Source organism: Rhinichthys klamathensis, unplaced genomic scaffold (assembly GCF_029890125.1).
Source record: "Rhinichthys klamathensis goyatoka isolate OS25496 unplaced genomic scaffold, OSU_Roscu_1.1 h1tg000068l_1, whole genome shotgun sequence".
NCBI classification, from domain to species: Eukaryota; Metazoa; Chordata; class Actinopteri; order Cypriniformes; family Leuciscidae; genus Rhinichthys; species Rhinichthys klamathensis.
In genome coordinates, this window is record NW_026606611.1 from 6530339 (window position 1) to 6543994 (window position 13656).

Genomic DNA, 13656 nt, shown 5'->3' on the forward strand with positions numbered 1-13656 from the left:
TTTGATAGAGGTGTACTTGTGGAAAACGTGGCTTTAACCATCAAGTTAGGTGTTTGATTAGTTATTGGTTTATGTGAATTAAGTCCCGCCCTCACTGGTGTTTTGTGTAATGTGAGTGGTTGTTCGGGACATGAGAGTTTTTGTTGACAAGCGCGAGGGAGAGAGGGAGAGAGACGGAGATTGAGAGAGACGCATTTGCGGGTACAGAGTGATTTGATTGACGATTTTATAAGTTAAACAACCTTTAACTGTAATGTAGATCCAAGATGAATTGCTTGTGTGTGCGTCTTTGACTTTGTAGCCAGTGTTTTTATAGTTTTGTTTTGTGTGGCTAACCTGCCGTGTGGGAGCGAATCCGAGTGTTTTCGTTTAGTTATCACTGCGCATATCTGCGCATCTGAACTGATTACAGCGACAGTTAAACAACCGACTAAAGACTGTTTAACCTGGTTGTTGCCCTTCACAACGAGGGAGACCTTGAGGACCAGATAGCGCCCCAAATACCCGCGTTATTTGGGGTTCCTCTGGCGGCGTGGGAGGTGCATTTCGTCGGCTGACGAGGGAGAGAGAGGACGAGGAGCTGCGTGACGCCTGCTGCAGGATTCCGGAGTTGCGGTATCATTGCACGTGGAATTGAGGTATCTTTGTTTGAATTGTTTTGTGCTCAGGAGAGTGAAGGGGCCATTTGTCAGTTTCCCGGCCACCACGAACACGAGCCACGTTTCAGGCCTGCAACGGGGTGGGTTGTGTGAATGACTGGTGTGTATGTGTGGGCCCACCGCATTAAATATTATTCAGTGCACTGAAAATAATTGTTTATATTCAGAGTATATTTGGTATAATTTGTGAGTTATTGTATACATTTATCCCATTGAGGTCATTGGTTTAAGATATACTGATTCTATTGGACCTGTATACTAATTTCAGTAGGTCGGGCATCTGAGAAATTGTCCTTCGAGGATTAAATTGTGTCCCATTTAATGTGAATGTGATTGTGGGAACACTTCACATTCTGAAACTCATTGTTTGAGCCAGTTAACATTTGATCATTCTATTACAATTAAATCCTTTATTTGTTTTGTACTTTTACCAGTGTGTTATTCTTTCAGAAGTGTTTGTTGACTTCATCAGTTTGGGGGCGTAGAGATTTAATTCTGAGTAACTTCGTAAAAGGAAAGTATAGATTATTATTCTAATTTTCTAAAAGAGAATTAATTCATTTAGTGACACCAGAGGGGCCTAACTTCAACATCTGTAGGCATATAGTTAATGAATCTGGAGCGCTGTCCTACTTAATTACAAGAAAGACAGGTAGGGGGCGCTACAAATGATAAAACATTTTCTTTGTTTATCTACAAAACTCCTGTTTTAATAACATATGTTTCCATAACATATGCCGAATAACCAATACAATGTGGAAAAATGTTATTGTAAGTATTTTAAGGTTGGTCTAGAAAAGGCATTTTCCCACTTGCAAAAAAATCAAAGTCATTGAGAATCCAGTTTCACTCTGATACTTCACACAGTACTAAAGTAAAATAAGCTGCGAATGTTTTTTTTGTCTTTATATATTTACAGGTTGTTTGCTGTCGGTGGTCGTGATGGAAGCTCCTGTCTGCGATCCATGGAATGTTTTGATCCCCACACCAATAAATGGAGTATGTGTGCACCGATGTCAAAGAGGAGGGGAGGAGTGGGTGTGGCCACATATAACAGTTTCTTGTATGCAGTCGGAGGACATGATGCACCAGCTTCAAGCCATTGTTCTCGTCTGTCTGATTGTGTGGAGAGGTAAGCTACAATGACACAACATCTGGGAAGAAAGAAACCCAACACCTAATTATCTTCATATTAATGACAACAACACCCCACAAAAGCAGGTTGTGAGTCTCGGCAGATAGTTACGGGTGCCAAGTACTATAATTTTCACATTTATTTGCAAATCCGGACACACCTTACTTCATTGTGAAAACACTGTTGCCTTGTTATTGAGGAATGTGGTTGGAAGCCACAGTAGTTCAGTAATCTGGTGTTAAACGCCTCCTGCTGGTGATGATTCGAACTACAGCCTATACCAATGTGGAGTAAACCTGGTTAACATGATCAAATGTTAAATAAAATGGTGAAACAGTTGAGGAAAAAAGGCTCAGTGTCTAAAATCAAATAATTTTGGAGCCAATGTATAAGTAAATAACTGAAATAAGTAGCTAAAATACAATAAAAAATACATTAATTAAGGAACAAAGGCCATCAGAAACTTAAACGCATTACTCTACATGTTGAAAACACAATAGATTTCATTGTTAGAGATGATAATCATAGTCCTTGTGCTTTCAAAGGCTTCCACTGTCTAGATTACAGACTTAATGCTGTTTACATGCTCTGTGTAATTATCTCTCTTTTTTTTCAGTGGCCTATATTGAAAGTGCTAGCATTGTTTTTCTATTGTGTTGTATTTCGTCTCATATGTTCTGTACTGCATTCACACAGGTATGACCCCAAAACAGACACGTGGACCACAGTGTCCTCCCTGAGCGTCCCCCGGGATGCAGTGGGGGTGTGTTTGCTGGGAGACAGGTTATATGCGGTCGGAGGCTATGATGGTCAGACCTACTTGAACAGTGTTGAGTCCTATGATGCACAGAACAATGAATGGACTGAGGTGGGTGCATTGAGTCCATGTTTAAATCAGGCTTTACTGTTTGTTTTACTCACAATTTTGTACCTGATTAATTTTTTAGAGCTTATCATAACTGCAAAAATATATTCATTGTGAAAATACCCATGGAGTTAGAAGATTTTTTTTTTTTTTTATATATGACTTTTCCAGTTCTTGAAATCCCACTTAAAAAAATAATAATAAAAAAATAAAAAATAAATAGTGACCTTTATTACACACTTTCTATTTTTCTTTAATTTTTTCTCCTTTGGTGCTTGTTTACTTATTTATACAGATCCACAGAAAGTGATGCTGTCCATACAGTACATTTCTGGTTGATTTCTCTAACCTTATTCATAGTTCCCTATCAGTCAGTCAGTCACGTTCGACATCACGCCAGAACTGACTGAACCAGTGGGTTCTCGACTGAGTGCCCAATTACCTTCGAGTGGTAACAAAACAAGCCTATGCACATTGGTGAGTGAGATTTGCATGGTAAGCCACTTCCCGTACATACAGGTATATAAGGCAGAGTGCAACTCATTCAAGCTGAGCGGTTGAGACACTTCAGTGCTCTGCATTCATTTTTTTTGTGTGAGCTGACAAGAACGGGAAGCAGTTCTGAGTTGGAGAGATGGCGCATTCAGCTCTGGTCGCATAAAAAAAATTAACTGCACAGCTAAGTGCAGTGATTTCACCCCTGGGTGCTTCAACTATTAAAAGAGTAGCACGGCCCTGCCCAGGTTCCTTTCTTCCCGAAGGTGCATGAGGAGTCATGGAAGGCACATTTTACAGCCAGAAGCCGCTTCGCTGCTTCCTCCGCTCTCACTTCCCCTTGACGGAGGGGCAGCCAAGGATTACGCGGATATTCCTCAGGTGGAGCATGCAATTGCGGTGCATTTATACCCACAAAGTGCTGCCACCTCCCATCCAAGCCCTGTAAGTTTTCGGCCGCACTTGCCACCAAGGCTCACAGTGCCGCTGGACCGGCTGCCTCTGCCTTGCACACTATAGCCATCCTGCAAGTACATCAGGACACAGTGCTAAAAGAGCTGCAAGAGAATAGCTCTGAACCAGGGTTGATGCAGGAACTGCGTACGGCAACGATCAGATGATGCCCACTCTAGTGGTCAAGGAACATCATCTCTGGTTGAACCTGGCTGAGATGGAGGCTGACAAAGTTCGCTTTCTCGACAACTCCTTCTCCCAGGCCGGCCTTTTTGACGACACTGACGATGACTTTGCCCAGCAGTTCTCTGCAGTACAGAAGCAGACGGAGGCGGTCAAACACATCCTGTCCCAGCGGGATGCTGCTGCCCCCAGACAATCAGGGGCTGCCCCTCCACCTGGTCTGCCTGCATCTGCTCCGTTGCGGCCACAACAGCAGCCATGACTCAAGCCGCAACATCTAGCTGCCCACAGGAAGGCTACGCAGATCATCTCAGCCGCTGGTAAACCCTCAAGTGGTCAGTGAAACACCATCCCTGAGACAGGTGACCCAGAGTTCGAGGGAGTTGTTCTTTAAGAGACAGTGGGTGCACTGCTCCTTCCCCCGGAGGAGGGCAGGTTGGAAAATCTTCAGTTTCTTCAGGTTCAGCAGCGTTTAACTCAGTGGAAGTCAAGGATGCTCCTTTTTCTGCGTGCGGAGATTGCGGTCCTGCTGGTGAAGGACGCAATACGCTGATTTCACGCAGCCGCCATTTTGAAATCGAAAGCGAGGCTCCGGTGGGAAGTAGCGATGTGTAGGTGAGGATTTTTTCACACTGGTTAATCGACGTGTTACAACACCGGTAATATCGGTATCACCGGCGGGGGCTTTTAAATCGCTAATTTAAAGCCACATGTAAAATGCGCGCGTTTGCACGGGCATGCATAATGGTGGTCGTGCGGAGCAACACTGTTTTGTTATTGTGCGCTGAATTGCCACTCATTTGAAAACGAAACTATTTTTTTTTACATCGCGGTGCTACTGCAGCAGTGTGCACTTCACTGTCACTTATACATTAGCGTCAATTCATCCTTCGCAGGGAGTTTGATGTGATCTGACAAATCAAAATCCACCATTTTTGTCCGACAAAGCAGTCAGGAGAGTAGTAGTTTAGTAGTCTAGATTAGTAGACTAACGTCGGTGGATTTGAACTTGTCTTTAATTGAGGCAATCTCTCACGACACAGAGCCACAAAACGGTAGGCCTATTGTTTAATTTTCTTTGACTGTCACTGACCAAATTTGAAAGTTGAGACTTTGTTTCATATTAAATATTACCTGCTCGGTCCTGTCTGTCAGCACGTACAGTGTCCTTATAGGCTACGTGAGTTGCGCGTATAAAATTAAGGTATGAACAACCTCGATCCATCAGGAAACGCCAGGTCGCTGAATTTCACTGCGCTTCATGAAGAGTTTTTCTTTTGCGTGAAGAAGCCGTTCGCCGGAAATGTGTTAAAGATAGCAGTGCATTCATGATTATTAGGCAACCAGTTTAATAATCCTCCTGGCTCCGGGTCTGAGTGAGTCATTTACTCTCTTACCTTTGTTCTTTGATTTACTTTAATTACACTTTAAGACCAGCCGCTGCTGACAGAGACGCGATCAACACGCGTCCCATTTTCTCACAAATCTCTATGTTAATTTAAGACATTATTTAAATCATTTAAGACTGCTCTTATGAGGACACTCGTCAAAACTGACATTTTGGCATAATTTGTGTGTGTTATGGTTTGTTCAAGCCCGAAAGAGAACTCGATACTGACGCTCGTGTTTTCTGTGGGTCGGGCGCGCGCGTGTGTGTGTAGGCAGGACAGCACGGTCTCTTTAGTCTTGTCGCGCTTAATATCATTCACATTAATAAGAGCATGATCACACAACGGTAGTCAACGGGTGACAGAAAAAAACAGATAGCCTACTGCGTAATTGCGTTAAATATATAAATATATGCCTATATTTCTTTTTTTTTTTTTTTTTGCGGTGTCGCGGTGGACAAGTGATGAAACCGGTGTTGCGCCTGAACACCGGTAACACCGACTACCGTAGCAAGCCTAGTGGGAAGAACCCGGAAGTAAAGATAAACAACAATGCATTGGACTACCAACCTGAAGCTGCTGCCGCGATTTACACTATTGGATGTTAATATCCAATATAGGATATGTATATAGTTTGTTCCTGTTTCTTTTTTTACTTTCTGAATTATATATATATATATATATATATAAATAAATAAATATTTATAACTTAATTTCACTGTATATAGTCTAAAGTATGAAAGAAATGTATGTACATTTTTATTCGCGACTCTCCTATGATTAAAGGCGACACTTCCGGTTTTCTTCCCACCGGAGCCTCGCTTTCGATTTCAAAATAACGGCTGCGTGAAATCAGCGTATAGAGCCGGTCCCAGCGCAACGAAGTAAAAGTACAGTATTTTTATTAGAATAAGTGGCCACAGTTAAATCTACTCTTAAAAGTACAAATTTTCCCCAAAAATTACTCATGTACTGTAAATGTAATGGAGTAAAGGTACTTTGTTACTACCCACCTCTTTCACGAGATTCTACAATCTCCGCGTGGAGCTGGTTTCCTCCCAAGTACAAATGCCTGGCGAACACTGGGGGGAGTTTCCTCCAAGCATCCTTTGGCAGTCAGACACGGCGGAGGCATCCTACGCAAGGCCTAGTACTTGTGTGCATGCCCCGTATGTTGTGATTGTATGTGGGGCCCATATGGGTATGAAATGGGCTGAAAAAAAGGCCCCATATAGGATTGTCCACGGGTTCCATAATAGCCCCATGTTAATTGCCCAGATGGATTTCATGCAGAATTGCACCTGCCACTAGGTGGGACCCTAGTGGGCAACATGCACAAGACCCATCTTGGTCCCTGCTTAATGTGTATTCTTCCACGGTACAGTTTCCCTGTCAGCAAACCAGTGTCTTTCCCTGAGCAGATTCAACTCTGCCCCGTCTCCCCGTCAAAAGAAGAATAAAAAAATATTGTGAACAAAATCAAAGTTGAGCACTTGTGATCCATATACAGCACCTGCAGTATTTCAATGACTAAAAACACCATACATTCTAAACCGCTTAAATTGAAAAACACTTAAGGCTGATTTATACTTCTGCGTCGGACCTACGCCGGAGGCTCTACGCTATAGACTACGCGTTGGTTTTCATTTATACTTCTGCGCCGTTGTCCGCGTTGACGTGAAATTACACATGCAGAGGGAGCATGTGAAACCCGGGGAGCGGTTCTAGCAGGCCAATCACAGCGCTTGCGGTACGCGTAGAATTGACGCGTTTTTACTTTTTTGGAGAGGTGCACGTCAGGGTACGCCGAAGGGTACGCGCACTACACACAGCCTACGACGTAGTTACGGCGTGAGTTCGACGCAGAAGTATAAATTGGGCTTTAGGCCCGGTTTCACAGACAGGGATTAGATTCTAGCTAGGAGTAGGCCTAAGTTAAATTTGGACATTTAAGTTACTTATATTTTACTAGTTAAACTAAAACTGCCAGTAGGTAGTGTAAAGTCTTAATTAGTGAGTCATCGAATCATTTGATTATTTCAAAAGGACTGGTTTATTCAGGAATGAAGCAAGTGATTGGCCACTTTATGAATGGGTAATTGAATCATTCCCTCAACTTAAATTTTATTAAACAATATCACATTTGCAATTCTGCTAATATACAGGAAAACCAGAACTAATGATGATGCTGTTATTCAGTCACTGATTGTAAAACTATCTGCTGTAAAACAGCATGTAATGCACTTGAGTGTGTTTAACATTTTCAGAGGGATTAAGTACAAAAGTGGGACAAATAATCAACAATACTGCGTTTTCATTTTTTTTTTACAGTGATGCACTTACAATAGAAGTAAATAGGGCCAATTAATTAAAGGATTCACAGAAAGCAGAAATGTAAAGCTTATCATTTCATCACATGTATATTATTTTAGCTGTAAAGTTGCTCTCTTATTTGTATGGTCAGTTTAGTGTTTTAGATGTTACATTGTCATGGCAATAAAAGTTAACTGGTTATAACAACACAGAAACGGTTAGTGATTTTATTCCACAGTAAAATCATGTTAAAGGGATAGTTCACCCAAAAATGAAAATTATCCCATGATTTACTCACCGCTTCAGAAGGCCTTTATTACAATAGATCCACTTTTATGGACTTCAAAACAGAAACAGCCATTCAATGCTATTATAAAGCTGGGAAGAGCCAAGACATTTTTGAATATAACTCCGATTGTATTCGTCTGGAAGAAGAATGTCATACACCTAGGATGACTTGAGGGTGAGTAAATCATGGGATCATTTTCATTTTTGGGTGAACTATCCCTTTAACATGCATATCGTTTATGTCTTGTGGCTATAATTTTGAAACCGGCCCCATTGTATTGTGCTGTAAGTTCACTGCAAGCCAGATTTTTGCTTTTTTGTAAAGAAAAAAGGAGCAATAGGCTTTTTGCCGAGCGTCACGTGACCAAACCGGAAAACAGGTCTTATTGCATCCGCTTGTCAGAGAACGTGTTAACGGCCGTAAGAACTAACTACGATATCTATGGATTTTTAAGGTAATCAGCTAACCTACTAAGTTCACTTTATTATTGGTGTTTTATGCTATTTAAATATCTAAACGTTAGTGTGAAGAAGAAAAATTTAAAAAACTTTTAAATATCAATCTGCACATGCGAGGGACATTGGTTATGCTCATTTTTGCTTGCTCCTTTTAAGTTATCTTGAGTAAAACCGCAAAAAAATTCATGAAGCACATACAAAAGACCTGAATCGGAAGCGATGTGATCTGTTTTCCGGCTTGGTCACGTGACGCTCGGCATAAAGCCTATTTAAAATGTATTATGCCACAGGGACTGTCAGTTAAACTTAACTTGTATTTAACTGAAATACTCCTGAATAAATCTTAGCTGTCCATAGTTTTACCAACCATGTCGTGTGCTCAGAATAATAAGAAATCTTGAACCTAGAAATTTCCTAGTTGTAGAACATTGGATTATGTCAAAACAGTCAGCTTTGTGCATATTCTTTCAATGCGTGGATGATGTGCATCTGTGAACAGGAAGTGCAAGCATTTCCTGCCATTCATCTGTTTTCCACTGTGTCACAAGCCACTCTTTCCTCACCCAGTCTGCATTAGAAACACTCTATTCAAGTCTAGTTTGCCTCCTGTCTGAGCTTCCCATGGCTCCCTCTTGCTCTCTCTTTCATAAGATTACCTGATGGGCTGTAAGTAGACAGAGTGACAGAGCACTGCGGAGGAGGGAATTTTCTGCGGTCGGACACTGGTCATTAACCTCTATCTCTTGTTATTCCAGGAGGTTCTTCTAAACATCGGGAGAGCTGGGGCATGTGTGGTGGTCGTGAAACTGCCTTGAAGGCACAGAGTCCCTGGACTTTGACCTCAAAAAAGCGTGCAATGTCAACTCTTGGAATGCTCTTTTCACATAGTACAGAAAGTTAATCAAAGCTATCGTCAATACTGGATTCAAAAACATTCTGTTTTTGCTCAGATATTTCAGCACTATTAGAAACTGGGGAAAAAATGCTTATAAGATTTTACTTTACTGTAATAAAATTATATAAGAAAACTTCACATTTTATATTGAGAAAAAAAAAAGAATACTTTTGAAAATGTATCCAGGCTGATTTTGTTTTTAGATACAACTTTTCATTTTAGTATTTACATCTTATTTTCATCCAACATTTTTGACATTCTTCTATCTTTTAACTATATCAAAATCAAATGTATTTCAAAGACAGCAACATACTTGTGTAATTTTGTGGAAAATGTATTTTGATCTTAGATACACAATTTTAAAAACCACTGTGAATACTTCCAGTTGTACTTGCAACAAATTATCCTGGTTTACCCAAAATGTTTGTGGACACTCACTCATGCAATTCTCATCTGAAGACACATTTTGTCCGAGACTAGGTTCAGCACGAAGTTACTATAGAAGCAAAAAAAATAAAAATAAACAAATAATCAAAAAACACCAAAGTAATTAGCACGTGTTGGTAAGTCATGATTTTAATGGTAATAAGGTTTACAGTAGAAAATATACTATTATATCATATTGATATTTCACCTTTATGTAAAGGTTTTGTAATTTGTATTGTATATAGTCCCTGGTCCAGTGTAATTTATTATCATAACATATTGGCATGCTACTTCAATATGTTTGAATTCCATTATTAAATATTTTAAAGACCCCATGAAATCACATGCCAAACAGTTTTGTGTTGAAATGTTCCCTATGACAATTTTAAATTTGTATATATGCCAAATGATCATTTTGTCTGCATTTAAAAGTAAAATAACATATACAACTTCAAAGCTTACAGACATGGACTAAATGCAACAAAACCCTTGGTATCATGGGGTCTTTAACCATGACGTCAAAATCAGTCACTAAAACCGTTATATAAATTCTTGCTTTGTGATGTACTGACATTCATTTGTTGTTTGACTGCCATAATATTTTATTGAAGAGCCTCATTACCTGACTTAACTGGAATGTAACATGCTGATCAAGAATACGTTTACTAGTGTGACGCATTTGTAATACAGAAAATGCTTTCGTTGACTTTTTCATTGTTTTCTATGGCATGCTAAAGAAACTTAGAAATAAAAAGTTATTCTCTTTCCTGTGTATTTCCATGACGTATACCATCGTAATAGGCACTACTTGTCCTGCACATGTTTCAAGCCCCTTTATTTTTAATTTTTTGTGTAATACTCCAGTGGCCTCCAGTGGTTGTCTCTTGTACAGCAATGGATGCATATTGCCTCAGCTGTCTGTTAGATGTCTTGTATCTAAAACATCTAACAGACACTACTGTCTTGAAACTAATAAGGAATTCTATCTGAAAATGAAAATACGACCTCTGAAACAAGTCAGTATCACTACCACAAAGATTAACCATGTCATCTGCAACAAAATCAACATGTTACCAACAGTCTGGCTACTTTCTTTATGCTAAACATTATGGATTTGAAGTCAAAATCTAACAATAACAGCAAGATTACTACAATGGTCAATACATCTAGTACATGGGTAGAATCATTATTCTACATGAAGGACATAACTGAATCGATATGAAATGAAAAGAGGCAATAGCATTTCAAACAAACAGGCCCAGAGACTTAGGAAGTTCACCTAAGTGGTCCAAGGCTAGAAAAAAAAAAAGAACCTGAATTGGTGCAGTGTAACCTTTAAAAAATTAATGTGTTATTTGTTGATAGTTTGAAATGTCACAAGATGAAAGTGATGCGAAAGGACAGAGCAATGCCCAAAGCCAGATTGTATCTGATAAAATGGATAGATTGCAATTATATTCTTTGTTCTCCAACAGAGCAAGAGCAAAACAAAGACTGAACATTTCAAAGGGAATAAAAATTGATTATTAATGCAACGCAATTGCTGCAGCACATCAGAAGATGGGTGGAGAGGGAGTGCAAAAGGCTAAAACGGCTGCAGGTGTTGTTTCAGTCCCACCAGATGTTGGAAATGGCAATATCTGAAAAGCCTTCTGAAATTACCTGACCTCCGGTTCATGGAAAGCTGTGTCTGTTTCATCCAAGCAGGGAGTGAGAAATCAATGCCAAGACCTCTGAATGAAGGTAAGAAAGTACAGACCTGTACAAATTCCACTCACAACATTTCACGTTTCATCTGTTTTGTTAGTATTAGCAACTTTCTAATTTTGAGAATATTTACTTTACTTTCTCTGAAATCACAAAACTTAATAATAATCTGTCACAAATTAATTTCATCTTGCAAAAAAATACAGCAAGTGTGATTTTGTTGGACATTACATAAAAGTAATCCACGCTCCTGTCGATATCACTGGGACCATCAAATTACTTTAGATTCTAAAGTAAGATACTCATTGCAGAGCTCAAATAAGAATTCAATATAAACACGACAGTCTGGACTAGATCCAATAAAAGTTGCAGCAGACCTTGCAATGACTTACAGTGAGACAGACTCAACCTGGCTCTAAAGAACATGGCTCTACATTTTAATGTGTATGCATAATTGCGTGTTTACAGCAGATGGTGCTGTTGCACTTTTAGTCACATTGCTTAAAAGAACTAGGCGTTCTCTGTCCCTGCTATGAACAATAAATGTCAACTTGCATAAACTAGGTCAAGGGCAGGTAATTGAGAACACAGAGAGAGTCAGAGCATGGCTGCCTTAGAGTTACTTTTTGGCATCCATAATGGCTCACTTTTAGTCTAGAACTACAACAAGCATCATGTTCACATGTTCAACACCCTTTCCACTTTCGATTTTTCTCAACATGGGGACAGGAGAGGTGTCAGTCAATAAATGGGGAAACAAAGAAACTGGCTTACTTCTTTGAAAAAGTAACTCAATTTAAGATATTTTGTTGTAAATTAGAAAATAATGTGTTACTTTACTATTAACTTGAAAAAGTAATATGATTACGTAACTCACGTTACTTTTAATGCGTTACCCCCAAAACTGTGTGTTTATATCTGTAAAAAAAATATGGACGTAGTGTCCGTGACGTCACCCGTAGATTTCTGAAGAGCATTTTTGAAGCCTAAAGTGGGCGGAGCCGGCCATCGCCATCTTGGCCTCGCGTCACCTCGCGCCACTCCCGGATAACCGAAAATGAGCAAAGAGGCGGGACGTGGGTGGAGCTGAGGTGCCTGGTTGCACAAACCACGCCTGCCTAGCTCGACATGATCAGATCCACTTGTCCGTGCGACACTTCTGTCGTGCCGCACTCTACTTTATTCCTATGGGTGACGTCAAGCGCCATTAACGCGCCCGCAAAGCATCCCGGGAAGGCGGCACTGCATTTGAAAAAATACTGCGCATCAAAAAGCTGGCCGATGCCCATCTTTATGCAAATTAATCCGTTGAACGTGACGCGACTATCCAGTAGAGCACATGGAGACTGGGGGAAGTCTCTCACGGGTCCCATTTGTTCTAGACGTCCTACTACAAAAACCACGCCCATAGCGGTAAACTTGAGGAACTTCCATCAACGTACAAATGAGGGGAGGTGTCGCAACACCATCACGCTTCAGTCGTGTCGCAAAAGTGGATCCTGACGGTAGAGATCCACTTTTGCGACACAAAAGTGGATCCTGACGGTAGAGATCCACTTTTGCGACACGACAGTCGCTTGTTGTCGCGACGCCTCCCCACATTTGTACTTTGATGGGCGTTCCTCAAGTTTACCGCTATGGGCGTGGTTTTGAGCCAGCGGCCAGTCTAAAACAGAGGATCTGCAAGAGACTTCCCCGTCTCCATATGCTCTACTTCTATTGGATAGACGCGGCGCGTTCAACGGAATTAAGTTGCTTAGGGTGCCCTCACGTTACTGATCCACTTTTGCGAGACGACTGAAGCGTGGTGTCGCGACGCCTCCCCACATTTGTACATTGATGGGCGTTCCTCGTGTTTACCGCTATGGGCGTGGTTTTGAGCCAGCGGCCAGTCTAGAACAGAGGACTTGCGAGAGACTTCCCCCCATCTCCATATGCTCTACTTCTATTGGATAGACGCTTCGCGTTTGACGGATTCATTTGCATAAAGCTGGGCATCGGCCAGCTTTTGGACGCGCAGCATTTTTTCAAATGAAGCGCCGCCTTCCCGGGATGCTTTGCGGGCGTGTTGTCGCGTGACGTCACCCATAGGAATAAAGTGGAGTGCGGCGCGGCTGAAGTGTCGCACGGACAAGTGGATCAGTACCGTTAGGGTGCGATACAGACAGCAGACAGCAGCGGCAATCCACCTGTCACTCAAGTGGCCACGCCCTTAATTATGCTGAATTATAAGGCTTCATATAATTTAAATGGATGAGTTACAAAAAAATGTACCCCCCTTACAGTTGTCATAAAGTGCAAAATTAGCTATATAGACCAAAACCAATTTTTGTACCAGGCTGTAAACATTTTTTTCTGCTGTAAATTTGGCCATTTTAACATGGGGGATA

General features: G+C 40.9%; 1 protein-coding gene across 2 annotated transcripts in view; it reads left to right on the forward strand.

Moving 5' to 3' along the window:
• klhl4 (kelch-like family member 4) overlaps positions 1-9657 on the forward strand; it is a 49373-nt gene extending 39716 nt beyond the window's left edge. For both annotated transcript variants that reach the window (XM_056250370.1, XM_056250369.1), the window contains 3 exons: positions 1579-1791; positions 2491-2662; positions 8994-9657. In XM_056250370.1, the coding sequence (XP_056106345.1) occupies positions 1579-1791; positions 2491-2662; positions 8994-9053 (445 nt within the window). In that variant the 3' untranslated portion in view covers positions 9054-9657. The remainder of the gene's footprint in view (positions 1-1578; positions 1792-2490; positions 2663-8993) is intronic.
• Positions 9658-13656: the final 3999 nt, after the last annotated feature.